The sequence below is a fragment of the Rattus norvegicus genome, chromosome 12, assembly GCF_021556685.1.
Source record: "Rattus norvegicus strain SHRSP/BbbUtx chromosome 12, alternate assembly SHRSP_T2T, whole genome shotgun sequence".
In the NCBI taxonomy this organism is placed as follows: Eukaryota; Metazoa; Chordata; class Mammalia; order Rodentia; family Muridae; genus Rattus; species Rattus norvegicus.
Window position 1 is genome coordinate 47761552 of NC_141545.1, and position 27080 is coordinate 47788631.

At 49.3% G+C, this 27080-nt stretch overlaps 1 protein-coding gene across 13 annotated transcripts in view; it reads right to left on the reverse strand.

Annotated features, from left to right (window-relative positions):
• The window catches only part of Cit (citron rho-interacting serine/threonine kinase), a 162932-nt gene that overhangs the window by 119531 nt on the left and 16321 nt on the right, over positions 1–27080 (reverse strand). For all 13 annotated transcript variants that reach the window (XM_087579454.1, XM_087579453.1, XM_087579452.1 and 10 more), the window contains 5 exon segments: positions 25719–25820; positions 15036–15178; positions 13069–13159; positions 3567–3770; positions 2043–2196 (listed from right to left, as the gene is read on the reverse strand). In XM_087579454.1, coding sequence (XP_087435580.1) covers positions 2043–2196; positions 3567–3770; positions 13069–13159; positions 15036–15178; positions 25719–25820 — 694 coding nt within the window.

Consider the following 27080-nt stretch of genomic DNA (forward strand, 5'->3'; position numbering starts at 1 on the left):
CTTGCCTAGCAAGCGCAAGGCCCTGAGTTTGGTAAGAAGTCTCACCTTGGAAGAGTGGAGGGAATTGTCTGGGTATGAGAAAAATGAACCAGCATGTCTACCCAATGCTGTGGCTTAGGCCGTGGGTTGAAAGCTTGGTCATAATACTATGGCACTCCTGGGAAGGTGGGACCTTCGTAGGTCTGGCCTGGTGGATATTGAGGTACAGACCTCCTTCTTTGTGCTTCCCACCCACCATGAGGTAAATGAGCCTCACACTGTGCCTCCCAACGGGGAGCACTGAGCCACTATGGGCCCAGAGCATCAGAGCAGAGGCCACGCGCTGAAACATCTGAAGATCATTAGCTCTCATCAACTCTCTCACTTCAGGTTGATTTTCCTTGGATATTTTACCGCAGCTGTCAGAAAGACTATTATAGAAATTCAGTCTACTGAAATACCTCAGCAGGTGGTTAGAGGAAATCAGAATGGCCTTTGGCTCAAAATACTAGATCCCAACAGCGATACTGTTGTCAACTGGACAAAACCTAGACTCGCTTAAGAAATGGGACACCTGTGGGAGGTTACCTTGTTTGTGTTAACTCAAGTGGTTAAGATCCGCCCACTGTGGGCGGCACCATTCCCTGGGCGGAAGCTGAGAGAGGAGCTGAGCTGAGCAGTAACCCCCATCGCTCCGCCTCCCACTTGTGGATATGGGTTGCCTGCTGTTTCAAGCTCTTGCCACTGACTTTGCCACCAAGCTGGTCTGTACCCTTCAACTGTGAGCAGAGTAGACCCTTTCTCTTTGAAGTTGGCCAGTGTACCCTTGCTGCAGCAACAGGAAAAAGTCAAGATGCCAGCCATTCTTACACCTCCAGCTGAAGGCATAAGAGGTTACACAGTCCCTCATCCTAAACAATCGGGACAGATTTTTTTCCCCTTGGATTTTAGAATATTTGCATCTAGAAAAAAATGAGACAGACATTGGGAGCCATGTCTAAGCACAGATCTCATGCATGTCCCACACACACATAGCCGGAAGTAACTTTATATATTTAATGCAAACTCTCATGAGGGAACACTCAAGAGGTAATTTCCCACTTGGGATATCATATTAGTGCTCAAAAAACTTTCAGATTTTGGAGGTTTTTTTTCTTTCCTTTTTTTTTTTTTTTTGATTAGGGACTTTCAACCTGTAATCACAGCTCCAATTAGAAGCTCAGACTTGACACCTAAAAACAGCTTCCACTTCCCCTGCCTCCCATCAGCACCAAAAATAAAATAAACGCACCCAACAAGACAACCGACACTCTACTCGGAGCTGATCGCTGAGCCAGGTCATGGGGGTCACCTTCAATCAGCAACACGCTAAGAAAAAAAGGCTTCGGAACAAAATCAACGACTCGTAGAAATAAATAAACGAACGTGCTTCTTGGTGTCATTGATGGTAAATCGGATCCTTGTTCTTAGTGAACTGGTTCAGTTTACACTGACAGGGTGTGACTGCGCCCCTGAATGTATGCCGTTCAGACTACACGCTTCTGAGCAGAGAGAAGCGCCATGAAGGAAGAGTATGAACCCAGCCAGTTGTTCACAGTCTGGGCCCAGGCTTGGTCCCAGGCAGAGCCCCAGCTGCTGACCTCTGCATCCTGACTCCACCCCCACCGCCCCGCCACGCCCCCGCCTCCCCTCCCCCAGCCCTCCCAACCCCCGACCCCCATTCCCAAACACCACCACCACCACCACCACCACCACCACCACCCCACCCCCCGGTTAGGAAAATGAACTAGCCAGGCTGTGTTTCTTCTTGGAAGGAACTGACAGGCCCAGGGACAACCTTTGAACTTGCACCTCTAACTCCTAGAAATTTTCTGAGACAGACAGGGCGCGGTAAACAACCCACTTCTGTGAGGACGATTATTAATCAAAGGCCGCTGCATTGTTAGCTCTTTCTGTGCCTGTGAGTAACTGAAGGCCTCATTTAGGCCAACTTCAGGCAGCTTTGCCGTGGTTCTCAGTCCCAGACCCCAGCTGAGGGGAGGAGCGCAGTCAGTCCTACTTACAGTTCCGGATGTTATTCCAGTCGGTTCTGGCAAAGAAAGGGTGGCAACAGAGACCCTCGAACTTCAGTCTCTCTTTCTGGACACACAGCAAACTCTGAATCAGATCAAGGAGCTCACTGCTAACTTTGGGGTCATCCGGGAACTTCAAAAACCGCTATTCGAGAGAGAGAGAGAGAGAGAGAGAGAGAGAGAGAGAGAGAAGATCTCCTTAGCTGTGATTCAGTTCGTCCTGAAGCGAGGGGGGGAATCTCCCATACATGCAGGTTCCTTTCATTCTCTTTTTTTTTTTTTTTTAAATAAAGTTTTGTGCTCTCATAACTTCAGAGCAAAGGCATATTCCAGAAATAAGTTGCCTGCTCACATCAATGGGCCTGGTCCTTTTGTCGGGGTTCAATGTCCTTTGTGACTTGACCTGTGCGCCGCTCGCTCTCCCAGCTAAGCTTCCTCCTTCCCCATCTCTCTCTGTTGTCCAACAGCCATGAGCTATTTCGAGATCCCTGTACATCTCGTGCTGTTCTCAGCCTGGAACCAGCACCACCCTGAAGCTCTTGCTGGCTACTTCCCGGCCTGCCGCTCCCTTCTGCACTCCCTCTGTATGCCATATTTTTTCTGCAGTTGGTTTTTTGGAACAGGGTGTCGTGTAGCACAGGCTGGCCTCAAACTCAAAATGTAGCCACAGAGGGGGACCTTGAACTCCTGGTCCAGCTGCCACCACCCACCCACTTGTGTTCCCATTTTGTACGGACGTGATGTGCTGGGGGGTTTCTGAGGTGTGGTGAGGAGAGAAGGAGGAGATGGCCCCATGTTCACTGCTGATGGCCTGGTTCCCAGGGGCACCTAGTGCAGCTCTGCTAAGCCTGGGTTACTGAATGGGCAGACTGAGGTGGAAATTCCCTCCAAGGGTTATCCAGAGAGAAATTTCGATTCACGAGAAGCCTCAGTAACAGTGTTTATACATTTAAAAAAAAAAAAAAAGCAAACCCTGCATCAACCATGCCAGGGAAATGAGAGTCGGGCGATACAGAATTCGAGGGAATGAGGCCTCTTTACTCATTTAAGCTGAAGCTAAAAAAACAGGTTCGTCACAGCCTTTAGAAACCGGCTTAATGGAGCACCAGTGTACGTATTAGAGGGTGGTTTACTTCTACTCCAGACACATTTGTGTGTATACACAGACATATGTGACTACCATCCTAAGTCGTCTGCTCACTTCCTCCCGGCTTCAGACTCACACAGCCGGCACCAATTCAGGCCGTCCCTCATCTCTCCCATTTAGTCCCCTCAGCGTTTGGAGAAGAAGGGAGCTATGGAGTGGTCTCTGGCCGACTCCAAGACTCACACTTACGCACATTTAACAACTGTGAACTCAAGATGCATTTCGAAATCAATAAAAACAGAGCTAAGTAAGAGGCTGCCATGTTCCCTCTTTGGTAGAACCTAACGCGCTGAGGTGCCCTCTGGACGACTGGCCCTCAGAAGAAAGCTCAAACCTGCTCTGCATCGTTCAAACGCTAAACCCCTCACCTGGAAGTTCATGATGTTGTTGAAGGTCCGGGCGGAGGTTCCCTCCGTGAATGGGGTCTTCCCGTAAAGCATCTCATAGGCAACCACTCCGACAGACCACCAGTCACAGTCCAGGCCGTAGGTGCCCCTTCGGTCCTCGTTCATCACAGTCAACACTTCCGGAGCCATGTAATCTGGGGTCCCAATAGGGAGTTTGGCATCCACCTGGAAAGCCAGAAATTACAATGGGCACAGCGCACTCTCAAGTACCCTCCAGTGGGTGCCAGCACCCACATCAGGTGCCAGCCAACTGGCCACTGATTACTGTCCACCCAGGCATTTAAACCTTGTGTCGAGCAGCACACTGTGAAGAAATGGCAGTGTTTTACTAATGGCTAAAAGGAGGGGAGTGGGGGGCAAATAACACAGCCCAAAGGCAAGCAGGGTTTGTCGATGCTGGTTTCGTTACACAACTGTTTTAAGGTGGATTTCCCAGTACAAGCTACTGATAAGCCAGAACTTCTTGGCAGTACTAGGGGACTGAACCCAGGGCCTTGTGTGAGATAAGTAACCGCTCACTCCACGCCCCAGCTACAATCCCAACACAACACAACTTATACTTCTTCTATTAAAGAAAATAAAAGTCCCAGGGAGTGGGGAGGTCGGGTGAGGTGGGGGGTGAGGACATCCTCTTGGAGATGAGGGAGGAGGTATGGGGTGAGGAACAGTCGGGGAACGGGGTGGGGTGGGGGAGTGGACCAGGAGGAGGATGAAGACTGGGCTGTAAGAAAAAGATTAGAGAATTTTTAAAAGTGTGAAAAATATATACATATGAATGGGGCTGGAGAGAGGACTCTTGTTGGAAAAGTGCTTCTGGTGTGAGTGTGGAGACCTCAGTTTGAACCCCCAAAACCCACATAACAAAACTGAATGAGGGGGTACAGCAGGCTCGTAGCCAAGCTAGCAAAACTGGTGAACCCTGGATTCAGTGATGAAGAGACCCCGTGTTGACCTCTGGCCTCCACGCCCTTGCACATACGTATGTGCACACACCCACATACACTGCACATGCGGACAGAAAGAGGGAGAGAGAACAATGAATGAGAACGAAGCCTGACCCCGGACCTATGACATAAGACCAATCAATAATCTACTACTGAGGTCTGGCTAACAACACAACACAGCATGACGTCAGACATCTCAAATCTGGGGGACATGCAAACAGGCCTTGGGATCCGTTCCTCCTTCAGCCCACCTGCAGGGCAGTGTGAAGAGTGAGGCCTCGATAGGCTGCACGTTAACATCGCCTTCCTCATTCCCAACTACTGCTCCTATGGTCCCCTCACAGTTGGGAAACCAGGTTCCTCCACCAACCCACCAGCGCGGGAGCACTGCCCTTGGAAAAGACAGACCAGGACACGGCGGGAAGTCTTGGACAGAGCCACACATATTCCACTACGGGGACCGTCCCTGACCCCTAGTATTTCTGTTTCACTGTTTAATGCCTTTGTTTCTTGAAATGATGCTGATCAAAGAATTAGCCTCCCTGACCCTCACTGGGGATTCGGCAAGTTGGCAGCCCCTCTGCTCTTCAGAACGGTTTTTCAAGTTTTACCGAGCAGGAAATGTAAAAGTCTGAGAGCACCTGTGTGTGTGTCCACCCACCTCTCCTCCTGCCCATCAAAGCGGAGCCTGCTGACTTCAGATACAGAGTGTTAACCGCTGCCCTGGGACCTCAGATCAGCAGTTAGACGGTATAGAAAAACTCATTATTTTAAAGGAGACAAAGCAGCCTCAGTAGAGCCCAAAGATCGTGGACTACAGCCACAGTCCCTTAAGGCTGAACTTTACATCAAGATTTGGGCTAGGCATGGTGACATAGGAGTTCTGTTCTAGGCCTACCAGGGTTTGCAAAGCAAGACCTCCTGAAGAAAAGGAAGAGGGTAAGGAGGACAAGGAGGAGGGAGAGGAGGAGGGAGAGGAGGAGGAGGAAGAGGAGGGGGAAGAGGAGGAGGAAGAGGAGGAGGAAGAGGAGGAGAACGATGGCAAATTTGCTTTGCTTTGATTTCAGAGTTTTGAGAGGAATGGGAAGTTTGGAGGCTGGCACTACAAAGCCTCCTTCACGGGTGACAGGGTAAAAAGCTCTTTCAACTATGACTTCAAGCGTGTCTCTCACTCCCTCACCTGTATATTCAGGTGTGCATACGTGTGTGTATACGTGTACAGATATGAACACATAAAACATTGCTGAGACTGTCCCGTTCCTTTACACATGGATCTATAATAGGAATATCAGAATATCCCCATGGTTTTCATAGTCTTTCCCTTGTTTATTACAGACACACGTGTATGTGTAATACTGGAAAGCCAGAATGGCTCCTGCTAGTCTTCCATGTCCTGCCCTCCCTTTCCCCCACCCCCCTCGCCCGCCCCCACCCCAGGCCCACACTCTCACGGAGGATCTCCTGGCCTCCAGCATAGGAAATAGTGGCATTTCTGACACTGACCTCTGGACCACAGCCTTTCACTACAAGGACCCATTTGAGAAAGCTCCAAAGTCGCGCTGTACGGGAAACAGGCAGCCTATGCAGGCTGCATGGTGAAGATGCGCCTACACAGGCGCACAGTGTGACGTAACCTTGAAACCGGGAGGAGCCAGCCCTGGGGTCGGCAGCCTGAGCCTAACTGATTCAACCCCTGATTCTCTTGCAAGAGCTCGGACTACGCTGTTGTTCAGTGATCATCATCTGCGTTGGTTAGAGTCTATTTTACTGCCACGTGGGACGTTCCAGAATATTCTGTCCTCCTTGCTGGCAGCTGATGGGACAAGATCACTTGCTTGTCCACACCCAGCGAGCTGACCCAATCAAAGGGTGTAAACTGTCAACACCTAATTTATACCTAATGACCAAAGAACTCCTCTTACCTCAGGATAGAAACGTATGACATATTTACATATCCTAACTATCTATGCCTAATAACCACCTGAATTCCATCAGTAATTTGAGCTAGAAGGCAAGGAAGGCAAAACTTCCCGCTAGCGCACGCTTGACGGCTTGACGCAGCTCCAACCACGGTGCTCCTTAGCAACTGGCAAAGGTTTTATTGATTGCCGAGATTGCACCGAGGTCCTTCCCAGCAGCGCATGGTCTCACGTGACCATGAGGGCTTCCCTGCGAGCTCGCCTTCTCCTCTGACCCTAATGCAGCAGCCAATGTGGGTGAGATAGTCAAAGTATCCTAGCCACTTATGATGGTTTGTATATGCTCAGCCTAGGGAGTGGCATGATTAGGAGGTGTGGTCCTGTTGGAGTGGGTGTGGCCTTGTTGGAGTGGGTGTGGCCTTGTTGGAGGAGGTGTATTACTGTGAGCATGGGCTTTAAGACCCTCATCTTAGCTGTCTGGAAGCCAGTATTCTGCTAGCAGCCTTCAGACAAAGATGTAGAACTCTCAGCTCCTCCTGCACCAGGCCTGCCTGGATGCTGCCATGTTCCCACCTCGATGATAATGGACTGAACCTCTGAACCTGTAAGCCAGCCCCAATTAAATGTTGTCCTTATAAGAGTTGCCTTGGGCTGGAGAGGTGGCTCAGCAGTTAGGACACTGACTGCTCTTCCAGAGATCCTGAGTTCAAATCCCAGCAACCACATGTTGCCTCACAACCATCTGTAATGGGATCTGATGCCCTCTACTGGTGCGTCTGAAGACAGAGAGACAGTGTAATTAATACGTGACAAATAAATCTTTAAAAAAAAAAAAAAAAAAGAGTTGCCTTGGTCACAGTATCTGTTCACAGCAGTAAAACTCTGACTAAGACACTACTCCAGCTGCCCAGGAAGCACACTGTCTGACAGGGCTCAGGTATTGTTCAACTTTAATTCTTACTCTGCAGACAGAGAAAATAAAGCCAGTCCAACAGAGACAGAAGAGCAGGAGAGAGCGCGCCTGCCATGTCTTAGGAAGAAAGGGAAGAATCAAGGGAAAGGCAGCAAGGGGTAGAGCAGCGTACAGCTGGAAACTTAGTACAATCTTCTAAAGGAAATGGAACAGTCAGAGTGACGGTCCCATGGCTAAGAAAGCACGCTGAGCACTCAGGAGGCAGAGGAAGGTAGATCTCTGAGTTTGAGGCCAGCCTGGTCTACAGTTCCAGGACACTCAGGGCTACATAGAAAAACCCTGTCTTAAGAAACCAAAAAGTAGGGGCTGGGGATTTAGCTCAGTGGTACAGCGCTTACCTAGGAAGCGCAAGGCCCTGGGTTCGGTCCCCAGCTCCGAAAAAAAGAACCAAAAAAAAAAAAGAAACCAAAAAGTAAACACAAAGGAACTGATCCCTAGAGGATCCAGTCTGACTTCGGGCAGCCACAGGAGAGGTTCGCAACCACTTTGAAACCCAGCTTGGGAGATGGGGAGGGCGTGGGGGGGAGTCAGATGCCCCTCCTGGACTCTGTGGGGACTGCACTAGCTATGCACACCACCATCATTTCTAAATAAATCTTTAAAATAAAATACTGGAGGAAACTATTCTCTTTTTCTTAAACCATTGCCATAAAAATCTGAGATGTAAAACTTCGCAAACAACTTCTCCTTGTAGCACTCATGCTTGTGCACACACACACACACACACACACACACACACACGCACATACACCCTCATGCACGCACACACAAGCACACACATGTGCACATGCACACATGCATACATGCCTGCAGAAGGAGGAATAAGTTTTCATTTCTCTAATTTCTAGCTTTGGGGCTGGGAAAGCCTACACCCCCAGAGTGTGGGCCTGAGAGAGGGGGTGGAGGGAGAGGGGAGGGCAGAGGCACAGGCGTGATTTCCATGTGTCTATGTTACAGGCACACTTCTGTCTATAAATACACAAGACAGGGACTAGGAAAACAAGAGAAATAGAAGAAGCCTTTGCTCCTACATAAGTGTGAAAACGATTTTTGCCTCTGGGTTTCCAGCTTCTGGAGAACCGACTACTACACACTAGTTTATTTACAAACTTGTTACAACTAGCTTCCTGAGAGCCAGGAGAGACCCGTCAGCTGTCCACCCTTCTCAGACTCCGATCAGGGAAGGGGGCCTAGGTCACACTGAGGGCCCTGAGGTCCTGCTGACCAAGGTGAGGTGCACTAAAGGCACCTTCTGAATGAGAAGCTTGAAATAAAGGCAGCTGGAGCTGGAAAGATCACAACTTGTGTATGACTCACGAGTACCCACAGGACAGGAGGACATCTGGAAATGAACAGAGATCTGTGGGCTTACGGATGGATGGCGTGCCGGAAGTTCAGCACATGGGAACCGGGCGGCACACGTGTGCATATGTGAAGAGAGGACACAGGACAAGCTGGGTGTCCTCCTCACTTTCTACCTTCATGTCTTACCCACGCATGTGCGCGCACACACGCACACACATGCACACACAAGCATACCACGCCAAGCATGTAGAGGTCATGGGACAGCTTGAAGACTTCAGTACTTCCCTTCCTGCAAGTGGGTCCTAGGTATAGAAATCAAGTTGTCAGACTTGGCAGCAAACTCCTTTAACCTGCTGAGCCATCTTGCCAGCCCTCTCGGCCTTGGTTTCTGAGAGAGGATCTCTCAGTGAACCTGGAGCTCACTGCTTCTGCTAACTAACCAGTCCCAGGCTCCCCGGCTCTGGATTTCACTGTGCACCTTTTCACGTGGGACTGAACTCAGGTCCTCCTGCTTACAAGACGGCACTTCACCAAATGAGTCATCTCCCCAGCCCAGACTGTATTCTCATAGTAGTTATAATACGAAAACCAAGCAGAACTACGTTAGGCCTATAACCTACCTATCCTATCCAATACGAACACGTTCAGCTCTATGCCTACCATTAATCAGAGACAAAGCAATATAACTTCTCATCGATAAATCCACAGGATCTAGACTATAAATTGCTGTTCTACAATAAAAGACCTTTACACTTAAAACACTGCTAAGGGGTTGGGGATTTAGCTCAGTGGTAGAGCGCTTGCCTAGGAAGCGCAAGGCCCTAGGTTCGGTCCCCAGCTCCGAAAAAAAGAACCAAAAAAAACTGCTAAAAGGGCTGGGGAGATGGCTCAGGGGGTAAAGCATTTGCAGTGAAAGCCGGAGAACCTGAATTCTAGGATCAGAATCCACGGAAAGCCAAGCACAGGAGCACCTGCATTCCAGCACACCTATCACCAGACACGGGTGGACACAGAAGAATCCCCAGGAACCCACGGGCCAGGCAGCCTGCTGTATACAGAAGCAACAAGATCCCACATCAAACAAGGTACAACTGGAGGAGTGGGGCTGGAGGTTATCCTGACTGCTACACGTGCCTGCACACACCTACACTCACACACACACACACACATACATACATACATACATACATACACGCACACGCACACACTCACTCATCCATGCACATCCACACATATACACAAGCATGCTTCACACATCAAATATCCACCCACTCCCACATACATGCACACACACATACATGCATGCACACACTCACTCATCCATATATGCACGCACGGTCACACATGCATGCACATCTACACATACATGCTTCACACATCACCCATCCACATACTCACACATGTGCATACACACACACACACACACACACACACACACACACGCTAAAACACTACAAATTTGTAAAATGTGTCCTCATCTGCTTTTCCCATTCTGGCCCTGACAGCACAGGAAGGGGCGAAGCCTCTCAAGTGTGTCTGAGCACCGTGACTCCATGACCAATAACGAATGTCTCCTGCCCGGAGAGCCGCCTGCTGCAGTTCAAACTGAGGAGACAGTGGAGAGAATGACCCCAGCCCTTGTCTACACTAGGTAGACCAGGCTACCCTAAAACTTGCTATGTAGACCAGGCTGGCCTCTAACTCACAGATATCCTTCTGCTTCCCAAATGCTGGGATTAAAGTATGAGCCGCCATTCCCAGCTCAGAGCATACGGTTCACCCTCTTGTTATTTACTAAGCAATGGCGGTAAACTGTCATCTACGGTTGCCAACTCTATAATTATTTCATTTTCAAACACTTCTCAATCTACACTCGGCATTCCCAACCCAGGGTGGGTTTTCTTGCCTCCACCCTGAGTACACCGGGAGAGCTGAAGAGATCTGAGGACGCCATAACTGAAGGGCAGGCAGATGAAGCTAGCAGAGGTCAGGGACTTAGCCAGACATCCAGTAACACACAGCACAGGTCCCACATCAAAGAATTACCCAGACGGCGATAGTGAAGGATTTGCTGTCGGGCTATAAACATGTCCTGTAATTTTTTCCCCCGAGCACATCAGTTTATTAATGTTGCTAATACAGTCTGTGAGCTTCTAAATCCCTGGACAGTTTTATGCTATTTAATCTGTTCCCTATGCATTTCCCCACTAAATTCAATGTCTGAATCTATTTCACATTTCTGAATCGGATGTTATGTGGGGCGGAAAGGGAGGGGAGGTGCCGGGGATGGGTCTCAGAGCCTTAGCCCACAGAAAGTATATCCTCTACCACCAAGCTATACCCTCAACACCTTTTGTTAAATATAGTATATATGGATTTATGGGCTTATGAAATGAAATATTTCCCTGCGGTTTTTATTTCCAGGCATCCTCAATGCTATTTTATTTTGGAATTTAAAGCATAAAATTATTTGATTCTACAATATTTTTAAAATTCTTTTGTATTATGTATACTCATTTATTCTGTGTGTGTGTATGTGTATGTATGTGTGTGTGAGTGCGTGTGTGTGCGTGTGTATGTGTGTGTGTATGTGTATGTGTATGTGTGTGTGTGTGTGTGTGTGTGTGTGTGTGTGTGTGTTTGTGTGTGTGCCACTGTGTGCATGCTGGGGTCAGAGGACAGTTTGTGGAGAGAAGTTGAGTTTTCTTCCTTCTACCGTGTGGGCCCAGAGGTGGAACTTGGGTTATCAGAACTGACAGCAAGTGTCCTAACACGATGAATCATCTCACCAGCCCCTGATTACATCATTCTTAAATGATGAATAAATAAATAAATGGTAAGAAAATCACCTGAGCGGCTGGAAAGATGGGTCAACTGTTGTTAGCATTTGCTGCCGGCCTAGAGGACCCAACTCTGAGTCCCAGCACTTGAGGCCAGGCAGCTCACAGCACCCTGTCACTTCAGCTTTGGGGGAACCTGTCATCCTCTTCTGGCCTTCTCAGGCATGCACACACACACACACACACACACACACACACACACACATAAAAACAATAATAATCCCAGGCAGTGATGGCGCACACCTTTAATCCCAGCACTCAGGAGGCAAAGGCAGGGAGATCTTTGAGTTTGAGGCCAGCCTGGTCTACAAAGTGAGTTCTAGGACAGCCAGGGCTGCACAGAGAAACTGTGTCTCAAAAATCCAATAATAATAATTAAAACTAATAATAATTATTATAATATGAATCCTTTTTAAAAGAATAAAACCTTAAAGTAAAAAGAAAGTAATGCGGCTTTAGACAGCATGGAGGAGCCCCTGTTTTCCCAGCAGCCTAAAGCTGAGTAAGTTACCTCAAAAAGTTCTCAGAGCGGCAGAACACACAGGCCAGATTCCAAAGTGCACAGAGTTAACATGCTCTGAGCCTTTTCCTAATATCAACCTAATAATATCCACCTTTCCCAGAGGAATCTGGGGATGAAAAAGTAATTTTACATATTGTCCTTCATATAAAGGACTTAAGTCTCAGACCTGGAGGTGTTCTGAAGAGCGGTCTCTCCAGCCTCAGGTTTTATGCATTTTAAGTAGAATCTACGTCTTCTGGAGAGGGGATTTGCTCCAGTCACCGAGCAGCTCAGACTCAAAGCCTGAGGAAGCTTTTCCCAAAGACCTGTCCTTCCTACGCAGCCAACCTGGAATCCACATTTCAGTAGGAGCCAACTTTATTAGAGGGTTCTTAGCTCTTGGCCTCTTTAATTTTGTTAACTTCCTTGAAAGCAGCCGTCTTCATCTCAAACGGCCCCTTCTCCTGGCTGTCTAATTAGCATGTGCAATGTGACTTAACTTTTCCAAGGGCCCAAGGCTTGAAAATGATACTTTGAACATCAACATCCTGACATCTCGGGATATTTAGTTCCAAGTCTCTAGTGCTAGTTAGCAAGTTCAATTTTGCTGCACATGGAGAACGTTTAAGGAGAAGGAGGTCACGTTTCATCAAAATATTTTTAAATGAAGCTGGGTGACGCAACAGAGCACGGCCTCTCTAGGTGAGGGAAAATAAAATGAGCATCTTCCGTTCTTTTAAAGGGAAGGGTAAGAATACTCAGGGTTGGCGGGATGCTGGCAGGCATTAACATGAGGGAGACACACCTGGGAGGCATCTCTGTAACCTCCACTCCATCACACAGAAGTCAAAGCGGGGCGGTGAGGCTCCCCAGTGCTGCTCACCACGGAATCCTCACATCTGCCGGATGCATGAGGACACAGAACGCTCCTTAGCGAACGGAACCCCTGAGCGGTCTGTCTCGCTCGACTTTCTAATCACCTTATTTGAATTCATCTTAGCGGCTGATCCAAAATCCACCAGCTTGATGTGTCCCGTTCGGTCAATGAGGATGTTCTCCGGCTTGATGTCTCTGTGAGAAAGAAGGTCCCGGCACTGGATTAGTATGGCGTTTGTGTCAGTCAGCAGCCAGCTGTACACCTCAGGCCTCACGACAGCAGAGAACCTTAGTGCCTGTGTTATGCTAGGCAGATCCTCCCTACTGGCAGAGACGAGTGATTAGCACCCATCTTGAAAACTAAATTTAACTTTTTTGAAAGGGAGGGAGAAAACGAAAGCAAACCTTTTTACGCTGCAAAATCTAAGACCGAAAAACCCAAGGCACGTGCCCAAGGTCCTGTGGTTCACACATGGAAAGGTCTTTATCCCATACTCTGTATCTCCACTGTGGTGTGTGTGTGTGTGTGTGTGTGTGTGTGTGTGTTTGCATGCATGCTCGAGCGCACGCACACAACATTCTAAGGTATACATGGAAATCAGACATGCGAGGATATGAAGAGACAGCTGTGAGTGGAGACTTCTGCAAATCATCTTTGCGACTTACTAACATGCTACAGTGTGAACCTGCCCTCCAAATGCACATGTGTTGCAAGCTTGAACCCCAGCGTGACTTAAGAGGGTGCTGGTGGATTCCCGTAAGAGGTGGCACACAGTGGGGGATCGTCAGGTCACTGAGACCTGCCTTATGGTTTACACACTTGTCATCACTGAGAGGAACATTTTGAGAAACAGGAGTTTGGCCTTCACACCCTGCTGCAGAGGTTCGAGTCCAGCAGGTGGCCTTGCTGCTTTGAACCTGATGCCCAGCAGAGGATCATGGCATCAGAGGATCATGGCATGGGGACTGTTACCCAGCAAAGCAGCTCACTTTGTAGACAACAGAAAACAGAGAGCGACCAGAGGAACAGGGACGAAGTGTACATTTCAAAGGCGCTCTCCAGGAATTTACTTGTTCAATCCAGCCCCACCTCACAGTTACTAGAACTCCCCCACAACACCAAAATGCAGAAAGAATCGTTATGTACTGTGTGGAAGAATCACCTGTCAATAAAAAGCCTACGGCCAATGAGCTGAGGCTGGAATAGAAGGTGGGACATCCAGGGGAGAGAGAGAGGATTCTGGGAAATAGTCAGGCATGAGGGATTTGTCCCAACACTGATGCAGGAAGGCATGTGAACCTTGGAGAGGTAACTAACCACACGGCATGACTTAGACTAGCTTAAACGGGATAACCGAGTTAAGAGCTAGCGGAGACAAGCCAAAGCCATTGGGCTACGCATTTACTCATATATGAGAAGTCTCAGAGTCGTTATTTTGGGGAACTCAGGTGGAAAATCCCAAGGTTACACCGAAGAATGTCTTCCTCGGTACATTAACCCATTAATGAAGTCCGAGTCCTCATGACCCCATCAATTCAAGCATCACGGCAGGCAGCCAAGGTACACTAGCCCTGAAGGGAAATTTCAGATTTGAATCATCTGCAGGACCGGCTCCTCCCGTCTCTGTGTCTCAGTCACAGAGTGGGTGTCACTGTGACACAGGCTTCTGCCATACACCCAAGGCAACGGAACAAACGGACCAAGGAAACCCACAAGTCAGGGAGCCAAAACGGCCCTTTCTCAACCACTAGGTACTTGGTCCAGCAACGCCAGGCTGACTGGCTGCTCCCAGGATAGGAGCCAGCCCCTCTCCCCATCTCTCAGTTTCCCCACCTAAGGGCCCACAAAAGGGGTTCCTGCTCCTAACTGGCTGCATCTGATGGCCAGGTCTATGGTCAAATGGATGTGCTAAGATAGGATGCAGGCCACTTTGGAGAGCCATTAAGCCAATCACAGGCCAGGCTGGCTAAAACCAGATGAAGATGCCCTCTGACCCGGAAGTCTCTCGCCGCTCAGGAACCCGGACGTGAGGCAGAGACGCTCTCGGTGCGGTCCTGGGGCCTCACTTACCGATGCACATATCCCATCTGGTGCACGCTGTGGACAGCCAAGATCAGCTCAGCAAGGTAAAACTGAATCATGTTTTCATCTAACTGGTCCTCATATCTATTCAGAAGAGACAGCAAATCCCCTCCAGGCTGATACTCCATGACCTGCAGAGAGGCAAAGTCACTCATTTTTTTACAAACCCCAAACAGGGAACACCTCCATCAGGGCCCTCAAACATCAGACAAGGTAATCACGACCGTGTACGGGGCGACAAAGGTGTGGAAGACGTATCCTAAGACACGAGGTAAGGCCTCTGCCCCACAGCAATGGCATACGTGACGCCAAGGAATGGAGAGAACGTCCACAGACGTCGCCCTGCGTGATGCTTTCGAGGCCAACCTGAGAAGCTGAAGTAAATCCTCCTCCTCCTCCGACACCCACCAGAGTCGACACCCCAGACATTCGCTCCCTCGGATCAGGCCCACTGCGTAGATGGATACCCTAAAGGGCAACAAACTCGCCAACGTTCACTTTGCATCCCCTCAGCTCAGAGCGGACGGTAGGAGGCCTGTGATAAACGCAATGCAATCTTTCCCCTTTACAGTCAGTGTGGAAGGCAGCTGATGATCTCTTATTAAAAATTTAACAGTGAATATATAGCCTTTGGCCTAGCTATTCCACTCCGAACAATTTACTTTATTGGTACTTACAATGCAGAGATAAAAGATAGATAAGTAAATAGGTCCTCCACTGAATGGTTTATAACAGGGAAATACACTTGGAGATCATCCAAATCGCCATCCATAAGGACTGGCTAAATTGTGAGTCCTCTAAATCATGGGCTACGACTGGGATATTAAAACCACATGACTCTAGGTATCCGTGCTACTATGGAAAGTGGTCCATATCGCAGAAAGCGACATTCTGTACAGGATAAAAATAACCTCCATTTCCAATCAGAAAGAAAATTAACTTGTTGACATATATAAGAAATAAATCAGACTATATAACCTCTCAGCTAAAATGCTTAGAGAAGAAAACTCCACCCCAAGGAAGTGAAAACCATCAATGTGAAAATGCACGCACGCGCGTGTTTGTATGCATTTGTGCATACACAATGCACACACACAGCATTTGTACATGTGTGAACATAGGCACACACCTGCCATGACACACAGGCAGAGGTCAGAGGACAATCACAGGTGTCAGTCAGTCCTTGCTTCCAATCTTGTCAGGGTCTCTTTGTGGTTTGCCGCTACAAAGCCAGATAAGCTGGCCACCAGCTTCCAGACATCCTCCTGCTTCAGCTTCCGGCCTCCCTGAAGGAACCCTGGGCCGACTGATGCTCACACAGCATCCGGCTTTGCATGGATGCTGTAATTTGGACTGAATGCGTCACACCTGCACGGCGAGCGCTTTTTACCCACTGAGCTAAATCCGAAGCCCGCCATCTTTTTGATGAGAATCAGGTGTGGCGTTCCTGGCGTTCCTGACTCCTTGAATGACTTGGAGGCCGGTGAACTCGGTGTAACTCGCCTGGTGGCTTCATGACTCAACCTTTCATGGTCCACCTCTGAGAACTCAAGGTAAGACTAATCCCCAGGCTACAGTGTGAGGATTGAGCAGGACCTGAAAGACCCTGGCTCAGTGCCTGGGAGATCCAGGCCTCCTCCCCTTCCCTCACTGTGCTTTGTTTCTGGCTGTAGAGAAGCTAGGACCCACTTGAGTGTGCTGCCCTTCTCCTGGGGCTCTCTGACCTCTGCTCTAAGGTCCACTGTGTTGGCCAGCGTCAGCTTGCATCCAATTCTCTCAAGAGAGGCCACGTTTCAATGCACTTCTGTCAACAAACACTAAATCCGCTGTGATGTTCACCCTAACTGTCACTTGATTGCACTTAGGATCACCATGGAAACACCCCTGGAGGAGGGGTGGCTGTGAGGGTGTGAACAGAGAAGAGCCGCCCTAGACATGGGCAGCACAGCTCCAGTGGCTGGGGTCCTGGGCTGACAGAGGACACAATGTGAGCAATCCTCACCGTCCTGCTGCCATGCCTTCCCCACAACCAACCTTCCGCCCTGCGGCTTCTTCTTGCCAAGCATTGAGTCACAGCAATGGGGGAAGAAATGGATATGTCTACGGAGCCCAGGAGCCGGTTCTGGGCTGTGAATTCTGTTATCCTCCCAAGCTTGCCTCTCCTGTACTCTTAGAAAACAACTCTAGGCAAGTGTGGCGGCCACCCAAGGTTGCCAACACCTGAGAAGGACCCTCAGCAGATGGATCACGCCCCCCACGCCAACTCGTGGCTGGTGGGCATGGCAGTGGGCCTGTTCTTGATTCCCAGCTCTCGGAGGGTGGTACTATCCCTAAGCAGGTGGGCCCGGGCTATGGAAGGAAGGCAGCCGGATGTCAGCCTGAGGGCAAGCCCATAAGGGGCTTCCTACCTCAGTTCTTATTGTTCCTTTCAGGAGTGGACTGTGCCCCAGAAGCATCAAATGGAACACCTTTCCTCCCCTAGCTGCTTTTGGCTTGTGGTGTTTATCAAGGCAAGAGAAAGTTCCCACAGCAAGTCAGAAGGAGGACCTCCAGAGGCTCCAGGCTGGTCCTCCTAAAGACTCTAAGAAGTCCACCTAGCACCAGGCCAGCCCAGAAGCAGATACCCCTGGGGACTTGCACAGCCTCACAGCCTGGGAACCAACCCGCTCACGTGGCTTCTCTCCCTCGGCACACACAGGACCACTGGCGTGGGGAGGCAAGATGTCATTTCGTACCACAGTTGCTAAGAGCAAAGTGGCTCACCAGCAAGAAGTATGACACCTAGAAGGGGTAAACCTATTTCCTCCAAACTCCCAGCCGATGACAATGACGTCAGCCCCTCACCTCAGCCCCACAGAGCCCACAGGAGCCACCTGGCTTGCTGTAACTCACCCACTCATCCCAACCTGGTTCTCTACAGGCATGGCAATGTGGGTGAATGCTAATTTCTAAGTCTGCTTTAAATATATACTGCCATTAGGAGGGTCTCGAGCAGCAAAAGGGAATCCGCAGATAATAGCAGACGCACTAGTACTTTGGGAACGCAGATGGCTTTAAATAAGAACAATGCCTATGTGTGATGACATACCACTGTTACAGACCTGTGGGTTCTGTGCTGTGAGCACCAGAATGGCTTCTAAGATTAAGGCTGAGAAAGTCAAAACCACAGCAACCGTCGGCAAGTTTGGTGAGCTGAGTGCCGACTGCTACTAAGTATTTAGCGTCAGTTCCTGAAGATTCCATTTGACAGTAGAACCAGCAGGAATTTCCAGAAAAACAGCACAAAGGGGGAAGACACAGGTTTACCACGCTCCCTCTGCAAGATGTCCACACAAACTCGACTCGTCTTTTCTGAGGGTCAGATAGCCTCCCCGAGTCTTCGGAAACTGGGATTGATTGAGAAAACTAGCCACAAAGATTACAACAGCTGCTAGCCTGTGTGCTCAGTGACATGGGGCCAAAATAGACACCCTAAATGACAACCATCTAAAAAGGACGAATCTTTATCAGAGAGCCTAATCACTCCTCAAGCACCAACACAATCTCCAATTAGCACACTAAAGTCTGCAAGGGCGAGGCACCAGAACAGAACCTTCAGGAGTCCATTCGAGGATCAAGACATCATCCACTGCCCACAATGACACTACAAGATAAAGCTCTCATTCGGAAAACATGGTGCTCTTAGGGGAGTCGGTGTGTGTGAAATGCAACCCAGGTTTAACCGGTTGCCATGCTGCTGAACTTAAATGAGAAAGAATCAGGGTTTGGGGTCTTTCAGAAACACCTTGGGACTCTGAAAGACGGCACCAAGCCAAGAGGTAACCAAAGTCCCCATCGAACGTCACAGACTAAGTGTCTTCAAGATGGGCTGTGGCCCAGCGATGAGGCCCAGAGACCATTATAAACTAATGAAGGACAAAGGCCCACCTATGATGTGCTAGAATCAACGTGCAGTGTCTGGTTCAGTCCACGGGTGCGCTCTGACCACAACTTTTGCTGCTCATCTTTGTAGAGATGGCATGGATCTGCCCAGCACCCCCAAAATATGGCTTCTACCCCATAAAATCCTCCACAGAGGGTTTTTCAAGCCTGCTTGTCCATCAGGGTCACTGGGAGGAGTACTTTGTAAAAACTGTGACATGGGACAGAGAGGTGGCTCTACAGGTGAAGACGCTCCCCACCAAGTCTGACAACCCGAGATTGGTCCCTGAGACCCACGCAGTAGAAAACTGACTCCTCCAGTTGCCCTCTGACCTCCATCAACAGGTGACAGAGCTACAATGTGTGAGACAGGGTCCCACTCTTGACCTCACACTTGCAACCCTCCTGCCTCAGCCTCCTGAGTCCTGGGCATATGGGTGCTAATTTCCCCATCCAGTTAAGGAATGTATCTTCCCAAATTATATATTACTTTACTTGTTTTATTACTGTCAGAGGGGGAGAGGAGTGCATACAGAGGTCAGAGAACTCTGTGGCGTCAGTTCTCTCTTCCCAAGTTGACATGGTTCCCAGGGATCGACTTCAAGTCATGAGGACCACAGGACGAGCGCCTCTGCTGCCTGAGCCATCTCGCCGGCCTGGAGAATGCATTTTTAAGGATTGGTTCCAACACCACTCACCCAGCACTGCACCGGGACCATTATTGATGAGGCTGCAGAACCAATTCTGTTTCCTAATCCCGTCGTATTCAACGTTTCCGCAGCAGCCTGTCCTTGAACAGACCTTGGCTTTAATACAGCCATCATTTCTGCTTCCTTTTTTTTTTCAGTGACTACCCGAGGCTTTCTGAATATCAAGACAAGATCGCAGACAATAAAGGGCTGGAAAATAACCAGACCATTGGCACCGAAACAGTCACCGTCCACCCTTGCAAGGACTGGAGAGACATCTACACAGAGAATAGGCGCAGGGCACACAAATGGGGAAATCACCAAATCACAGCAATCGAAAGTCAGGGAGATGAGATGGGAGAAAGACCCCTCCGGTGAAACAGGCCTAAACAATGTGGCAACCCCACTGATGGCAGAGACCGCACAGCAGCTGACAGTCGAGCCTGGCTTGGGGCTGTGAAGGACTCGCTCTTTCAAAGCAAAGACTTTCTGGCCAACAGAGACAGGCCCTTCTACAGCGGCAGCTGCAAATGCTAATTAAAGGGCAGATCTTACATGTGTTCCGTTTGGAAGGAGCCGAAGCCTCACTGTTGGGTTTTGCATCTATACTCCAAGGACTGACGGTAATTTCCATTCATTGTGCTAAAGTCAGAATGAAGGACAAATGCGTGTTCTCTGTGCATGTATCTGTGTGCGTGTGTGTGTGTGTACAGGGTAGGCAGGTGTGAACACTTCACAGTTAGTTAGTATTGTGGGGTTTGAATATGCCCTCAAAAGTTTGCATTTTGGGGTTAGGAGATACTCATCAGGAAAGGGGACCTGACACCCCAAATTCACTCCCTGAAATCCACACGGTGGAAGAAGAGAACTGACCTCTACGAGCACGTCATGGAAGGCATAGCACACACACACTCACACACACACACACACACACACACACACACACACACACTCATATACTCAAACACTCATACGTATACACACTGACACACACATACACTAACACCCACTCACACTCACTCACACACACTCATACACTCAAACACTCATACGTATACACACTGACACACACACACTAACACCCACTCACACTCACACACACACTCATACACTCACACACTTGCACACACGGTTCCCAAGATGGGCCTGGGGACGACTCAGCAGGCAAAGTACTTGCTAGGGACCTGGGGACCAGAGCTTGGATCCCTGTCACCTGTGTAAACGTGGATGGGCGTGGCAGAGTCTTCCTATAACTCCAGAATCTGGAAGGCAGAGACCGGGATCCACACGGCAGCCTGGCAAACTCTGGGCTCATGTGATGACTGCCTCAATGAATGAAGTGTGGAGCGATACAGGAAGACTCCCAACATCACCCTCGGACCTCCACATGCATATACACATATGTGTACATAATAACCACATATATGCGTGCCCATATACATACACATAGGGATAAAAGATGTCCATAACATTGGCTATTTAACCCCAAATTTCTATGACGATGCTATTTGAGGTGTGGCCTTTGGGAGGTTAGGTAAGACGTGGCCAGTGTGCCGATAGCATTAGTGGCTTTATAAGGAGAGACACAGCCTCAAATGCTGACTGTCTTAGCATGTGACACTCTCCTCCATGCTCTCAAAAACTGCAATAAAACTGTGACGAGGTCCAAGCCTGATGCCAGTGACATGCTCTTAGGGTCGTGAGCCAAATATGCATCTATGCCTCACAGACTGCTGTCTGGGAATTTGTTAGAGCACCAGCAGGTGGACTGAGACAAGTTCCAGTCCAGCTTGCTGGAACAGAGCATCAGTAGAGACATGCCGTGCAGCTGCCTCTCAGGAATGACACCTTGAAATGTTTGCACACTCAGCGTGTGCCACATGAAATGCAATGGAGCCCTCGTCATCACACTGCACTCAGCCCAGTGCTTCTGAATGCTGGCATCAGGGTGGATGTTGGAATCCTCTAAGCAAAGTGTCCGTGACAGAAACCTTACATTATTTGTCTGAAAGGTCAAGGTAACCTCTAGAGCAGGTTGAGTGGTTCTCAACCTGTGGGTCACAACTCTTTTGGGGCCACATATCAGACATCCTGCTTATCAGATATTTTTATATTATGATTCATAACAGTAGCAAATTTTCAGTTATGGAGTAGCAATGAAATAACTTTATGGTTTGGGGGGGTCACCACAATATGGGAAACTGTGTTAAAGGACTGCAGCATTAGGGAGGTTGAGAGCTGCTGTCTAGCAGATGAGACAAGGAGGGCTTTCTATCTCTGAACCTCTGAGTTCCAGCCTGATTCAGCCATTTTTTAAAACGAAAAAGTCCTTATAGAGCATTGACTCACACAGTCTGGACAAGAAGCAGTGCACTTGGCCAAGTAACCCAAGACATGAGTTAAGGAAGGGCTGCCAAGAGAGGTTCAGGTAAACAAAGGAAATAAGCCGAGGATGACAACGATGGACCATTCCTGAGCCTCAACAGAACAAGTGATTTCAGATGCCCATGCTATGGCACTGCACAGGCGAAGGAAGAAGCAACGATCAGAAACAGGAGGCCCTGTGTCTGCAGAGCAACGCTTCTCAGAGAGGCTGCTGAACCAGCAGCAGCAGCAGCAGCAGCAGCCAGACCTCCGGAAGCAGAGACTCAGAGAGTGGAGACAGAGAACTGAGGCCATTTAATGAAACTGTGGCTCCTGAAAAGAACAAACTCTGACTACTCTCTTGAAATACACCCCAAGACCTGGACTAGAGCAACTATTTGAAACTCAAAGAACCCCAATGACGGTAACATGCCCAGGCCATCATATTTACCAATGAGAAAATTCAAGCTGAGAAGGACGACTCTGGGAAGTCCAAACATGGAGCAGCGACAGAACAAGAACAGGCCTTTTAAACACCAGGTTTCCTGATGGTGGCCTCCTAAACCCTGGCTTCCAGGGAGGAAACAAGAAAGCACGTGCCTGGTGATTTTTGAGACATGCCTGAAATTCAGAAAATCCTAGCCAAGAGATCAAAACAGCACATGTCTCGTTGTCAAAACTATCATAAGCTGTCACTTGGTTCTGGCACAAACAAAGGCTCTGCCTTCGTTAACTCCCTCCTGACTCGGGATGGCAACAGATGCCAGTGTCAACAAATGCCCTGGGGTCAGTGGCCCCAAACAGGTCATTTCCAAGCCGTTCCTATATGGAAAGGAAACACTGTCCACAAAATTGCACAACTGTGGGTTGAAAGACTGAAAAACTACCCTCAGACAGCACAACCAGAGCAGGACTCTATCGGGAGCCGCTCTGGATATGGCTGTATAGCACCCTGAGTGGGGATTCAGAAGGTAGGGGGAGCCAGGAGTCTGGCTTCAAGCTCTAGTGCTCGCTCTTGCGCTCTCTTGCGTGCTCTCTCTCTCTCTCTCTCTCTCTCTCTCTCTCTCTCTCTCTCTCTCTCCCTCCCTCCCTCCCTCCCTCCCTCCCTCCTTCCCTCCTGCCCTTCCGCCCTCCCTCCCTCTCTCTCTCTCTCTGCTCCCTGGCAACTATGAAAAGCTGCCCTTCTCTTCTCGACCACGCCCACCCTGCCATGATGGACTGAGAACCTAAAACTGTAGGCCTTCAGCTAGCTTCCCTCGTGATTTTGCTTCCACAAGCCATCTGCCAGAGTCACAGCTGAGCCTTGATAAGTGGAGCCAAAGACTGGCATGAGCCATGCTAACTCCACAGACAAATTGTGAACTGTGTTCGACGGGCTGCTGCTGCAAATAGGAATTTTTTCTTTTCTTTATTCCCCCCACCCCCACCCCCACTCCCACCCCCACCCCCACCCCCGGAGCTGAGGACCAAACCCAGGGCCTTGCTCTTGCTAGGCAAGCGCTCTACCACTGAGCTAAATCCCCAACCCAGGAATTTTTTTAGCCAGCTAGCCTAACCTAATCGGCGAGCTTCAGGCCAACGAGAGATTCTATCTCACAGGAAGCAAACTGCCTTCCTGAGGAGGACGTCTGGAAACCTAGAGGATCTGGATGTAGTGGCACAGGCCTTTAACGTCAGCGCTTGGCAGGCAGAGACAAGGGGCTCTCTGTGAATTTAAGACTTTCCACACAGAAAGTTCCAGAACAGCCTGAACTACACAGTGAGACCCTGTATAAGAACTAAGTCAAGGTGGGAGTGGTCAGAGTAGATACCCAAACTCAGGCCTCTGGCACGTGTGCACACACCCACATGAACATGTACAGACACACAAGAAAGCTCGGTGGCCTGGACATGGTGGTGCGTGCCTGCAACCCCAGCTATGGGGTCCTCAAACCACCATGTCCAAAAGAGGTCTGGGTGGAGCCAAGGAGAGACTTCAATTCATATGGGAATGAGACAGTCTGACTCTTCCAGATCAGAAACAAAGGCAGTAACATCATTTTAAAAGGAAAAAAAAAAATTTTTGGGCCAGTGGGAGTTCAAAGAAAAAACCAGCTCCTTGCTCCCTTCTGGGAGCCTGCTTGTCCTCACCCACGGGGACACTAGAGTCTCACACAAGAGGCTGGACCAGGAACAAATGCCTTGCCATCATCCAAGGGCTAACCTGGAGGCCAGGGTTGCAGCTCAGTAACGCATGGGCTTGGCACGCTCCAGGCCCTGGCCTCCATGCCTGACCCCCAAAAGAATGGAAAATGGCAGTGTGTAGTGATGTCAACAATGTCTGAGACTATGAAGCCCTGGCCAGCCTGGAACTCACAGAGATCTGCCTGCCTCTGACTCCTGAGAGCTGGGGTTAAAGACGTGGGCCCCCACGCCTGCAGAGAAAAGCCCTTTGGTTGCATACACAGCAGTGCGTTCAGTTTCTCCCCGATAGGACACAGTTAAGGTCAGAAGGAGCAGGCTCCTCCATCAGCGCGTGTTCCTTCCAGAGGATGGTGACTTTCCTCACATGCCTTCAGAGTATACGTGTTTAAACTTCTTAAAGTGTGTGTGTGTGTGCATACAATGTGCGAGAATTAGTTCTCTTTCCATCCTGTGGGTCCCAGGAATCGAACTCAGGTCTTCAGGCTTGTCAGCAAGCAGCCCGACTTGCAGGGCCATCCTACTGGCCAGGCATATGCATTTAGAGGGTGGGATTTGGAGGGCCTGGTGTGTGTTTTTAATTTCTACTTAATGACTGTGTATAGCCATGGAGTACAGTATGCTATTTCCATAAGTAGATACAATGCACAATAATCAAATCAAAACAGTTAACAGATTCACCATGTTAAACATCGACCGTCCGCTTTCTGTCTTGGGACCGTTCAACCCCTTCTACTTATTGTGAGGCATATCATTCCCCACAATAGGACGCTAAGACTTATTTATCCCTTACCTATCGACTCAGGGTAATCTAACTTGTCTACTCATCAACCATCACTCCCTGCCTCTCTTCATCCTGGTAACCAGGCAACCACCATCCTATTCTGTGCTTCTAGGAGATAAACCTGTCTGGCTTCCACGTGTGCGAGGAGGGAACAGGCTGCATTTTCTTATATCCATCCTGCGTTATTACCTTCACTTTTAAAAACTAAAACAAGGGGTTGGGGATTTAGCTCAGTGGTAGAGCGCTTGCCTAGCATGCGCAAGGCCCTGAGTTCGGTCCCCAGCTCCGAAAAAAAAGGAATAAAAAAAAAAAAAATTAAAACAAGACAAGGACACCTTTAATCCCAGCACTGGGCAGGCAGAGGCGGTGGCTGATGCTCTGAGTTCCAGGCTAGCCTGCAGGCTAGCCTACTCTACAGAGCAAATTCCAGGCCAGCCAGATCCACATAATGAGCCCGTCTCAGGAACTAAATTAATTAATTTAATTAAAGCAGGATCCTATTAAAGGTAGTTAGAGACCGTTCCCAGGTAGATGACTGACTTCTCGCCGCTGCACTCCATGGCCGCGCACAGTGGGCCTCCTCTATCTCTTTATCATCAGAACAATGGGAGGCGTCTAGTCAGAAGGTCCACTGAATGAGAGAGAAATGTCATGGGCTACATCGGCAAGAACCCGTGGTATCTGAGTATCAGAGCCGCAGAGCGTTTCATGGGCACAGACGTGAAGACTCACCAGGTAAAGGTTATTTTTGTCCTGAAAGGCGTACTGTAATTGGGGGATCCAAGGGCTCGTGCTCTGGGATAATATGTTCCTCTCCTCCTCGAAAAATGAAACCTGGGGGAGAAGAGAAACTCTTTAGATAGTAATTTTGATAGAAGTAAATGTGAAGGGGACATGGCCTTTGTCCCGCCTCTCAGTCTAAACTGATGTTTCTGGGTCCTAAAAAGTCACTTGGCATGGCGCTCTGAAATTTCGCTATTGACTGCTTAGCTCAGCTTTGCCGAGCCCTCACGTTATCCATCCAGTTACACACCTAGCATCTCTCCTCAATTCGCTTTGAGCTTAAATATCCTTCCCTTCCCATGCACCCTCACTTCCTGGATGGTTCTAACAATGGTGGCCAGGTAAGAGAGAGGCACAGTGCCGCTGGTGCGGGGCTCAATTTCCGTGAGGAGGCTGGCAAGTGGGTGTGGCAGCAAGCCAGGCTGGGACCCGAGTTGGCTTGCTAGCCCACATCAAATAAATAAGTAAATACATAAGAGGCTTGCACAGCCAGGCACTCCAGACCCCCACACCATAGGAGAGAGACCAGTGAGTGCCGGTCCGGCTCCAGGTCCAGTGAGAGACCCTGATTCTAGGGACAGAGCAACACACCATCCTCCTCTGGCCTCTGTGCACGGGCCTTTACATCCTGAGTGTTGGTCCGTGTGCCACCGTGCCCAGTTTATGCAGTCGTTGCTGCGGACTGGACACAGGACTTCACGCTTGCTAGACAAGCGTTCTGGCCTCTGGGCTAGACCCCTAACTCTGAACTGTTTTTAAGCAGCTCCTCCATGTAGTCCCAAAAGTCACCCTGGAGACCCCAGTGCTAAATCTTAGCCGCTTAGCAAACATGTTAGAGGGTGATCTTTTTTGCTGACAGGGAAGGTGGTCAGTGGGGGAAGCTGGACCTGAACAGGCCCAGGCCTCACTGGCTCACCGTTGACTCTGCCTGACCCTTGAAGACTCCTTTACGGTAACAGGTCTCTGAGGACCGTTTCTGGCTGTCACAGCAGTCCAGCCTCTCCCGTGTGATGAGACACCATTTCTTCATGTCCTCTCTCTCTAACTACTCCCTCAGATTCCCATGCTGCTCTTTTCTCTTCATATCCTTAAATTCCAAATCCTCACAGTGACTCCATTAGGGGGCCTGCTTTTCTTTATTACATTAACTCTCTCCATCAATGGTATATTTACCACCAAAGCTAGTTTTATTAGCTCCTTCATAAACAGGGTTTCTAAAGTCCCAGGCCCGCACCTCAGCACCATGGTCTCTTGAGGTCCTTTTCCTGGAGGAAAGTGAATCTGTTTGGCTCTCAGTTGCCTGCCCACATG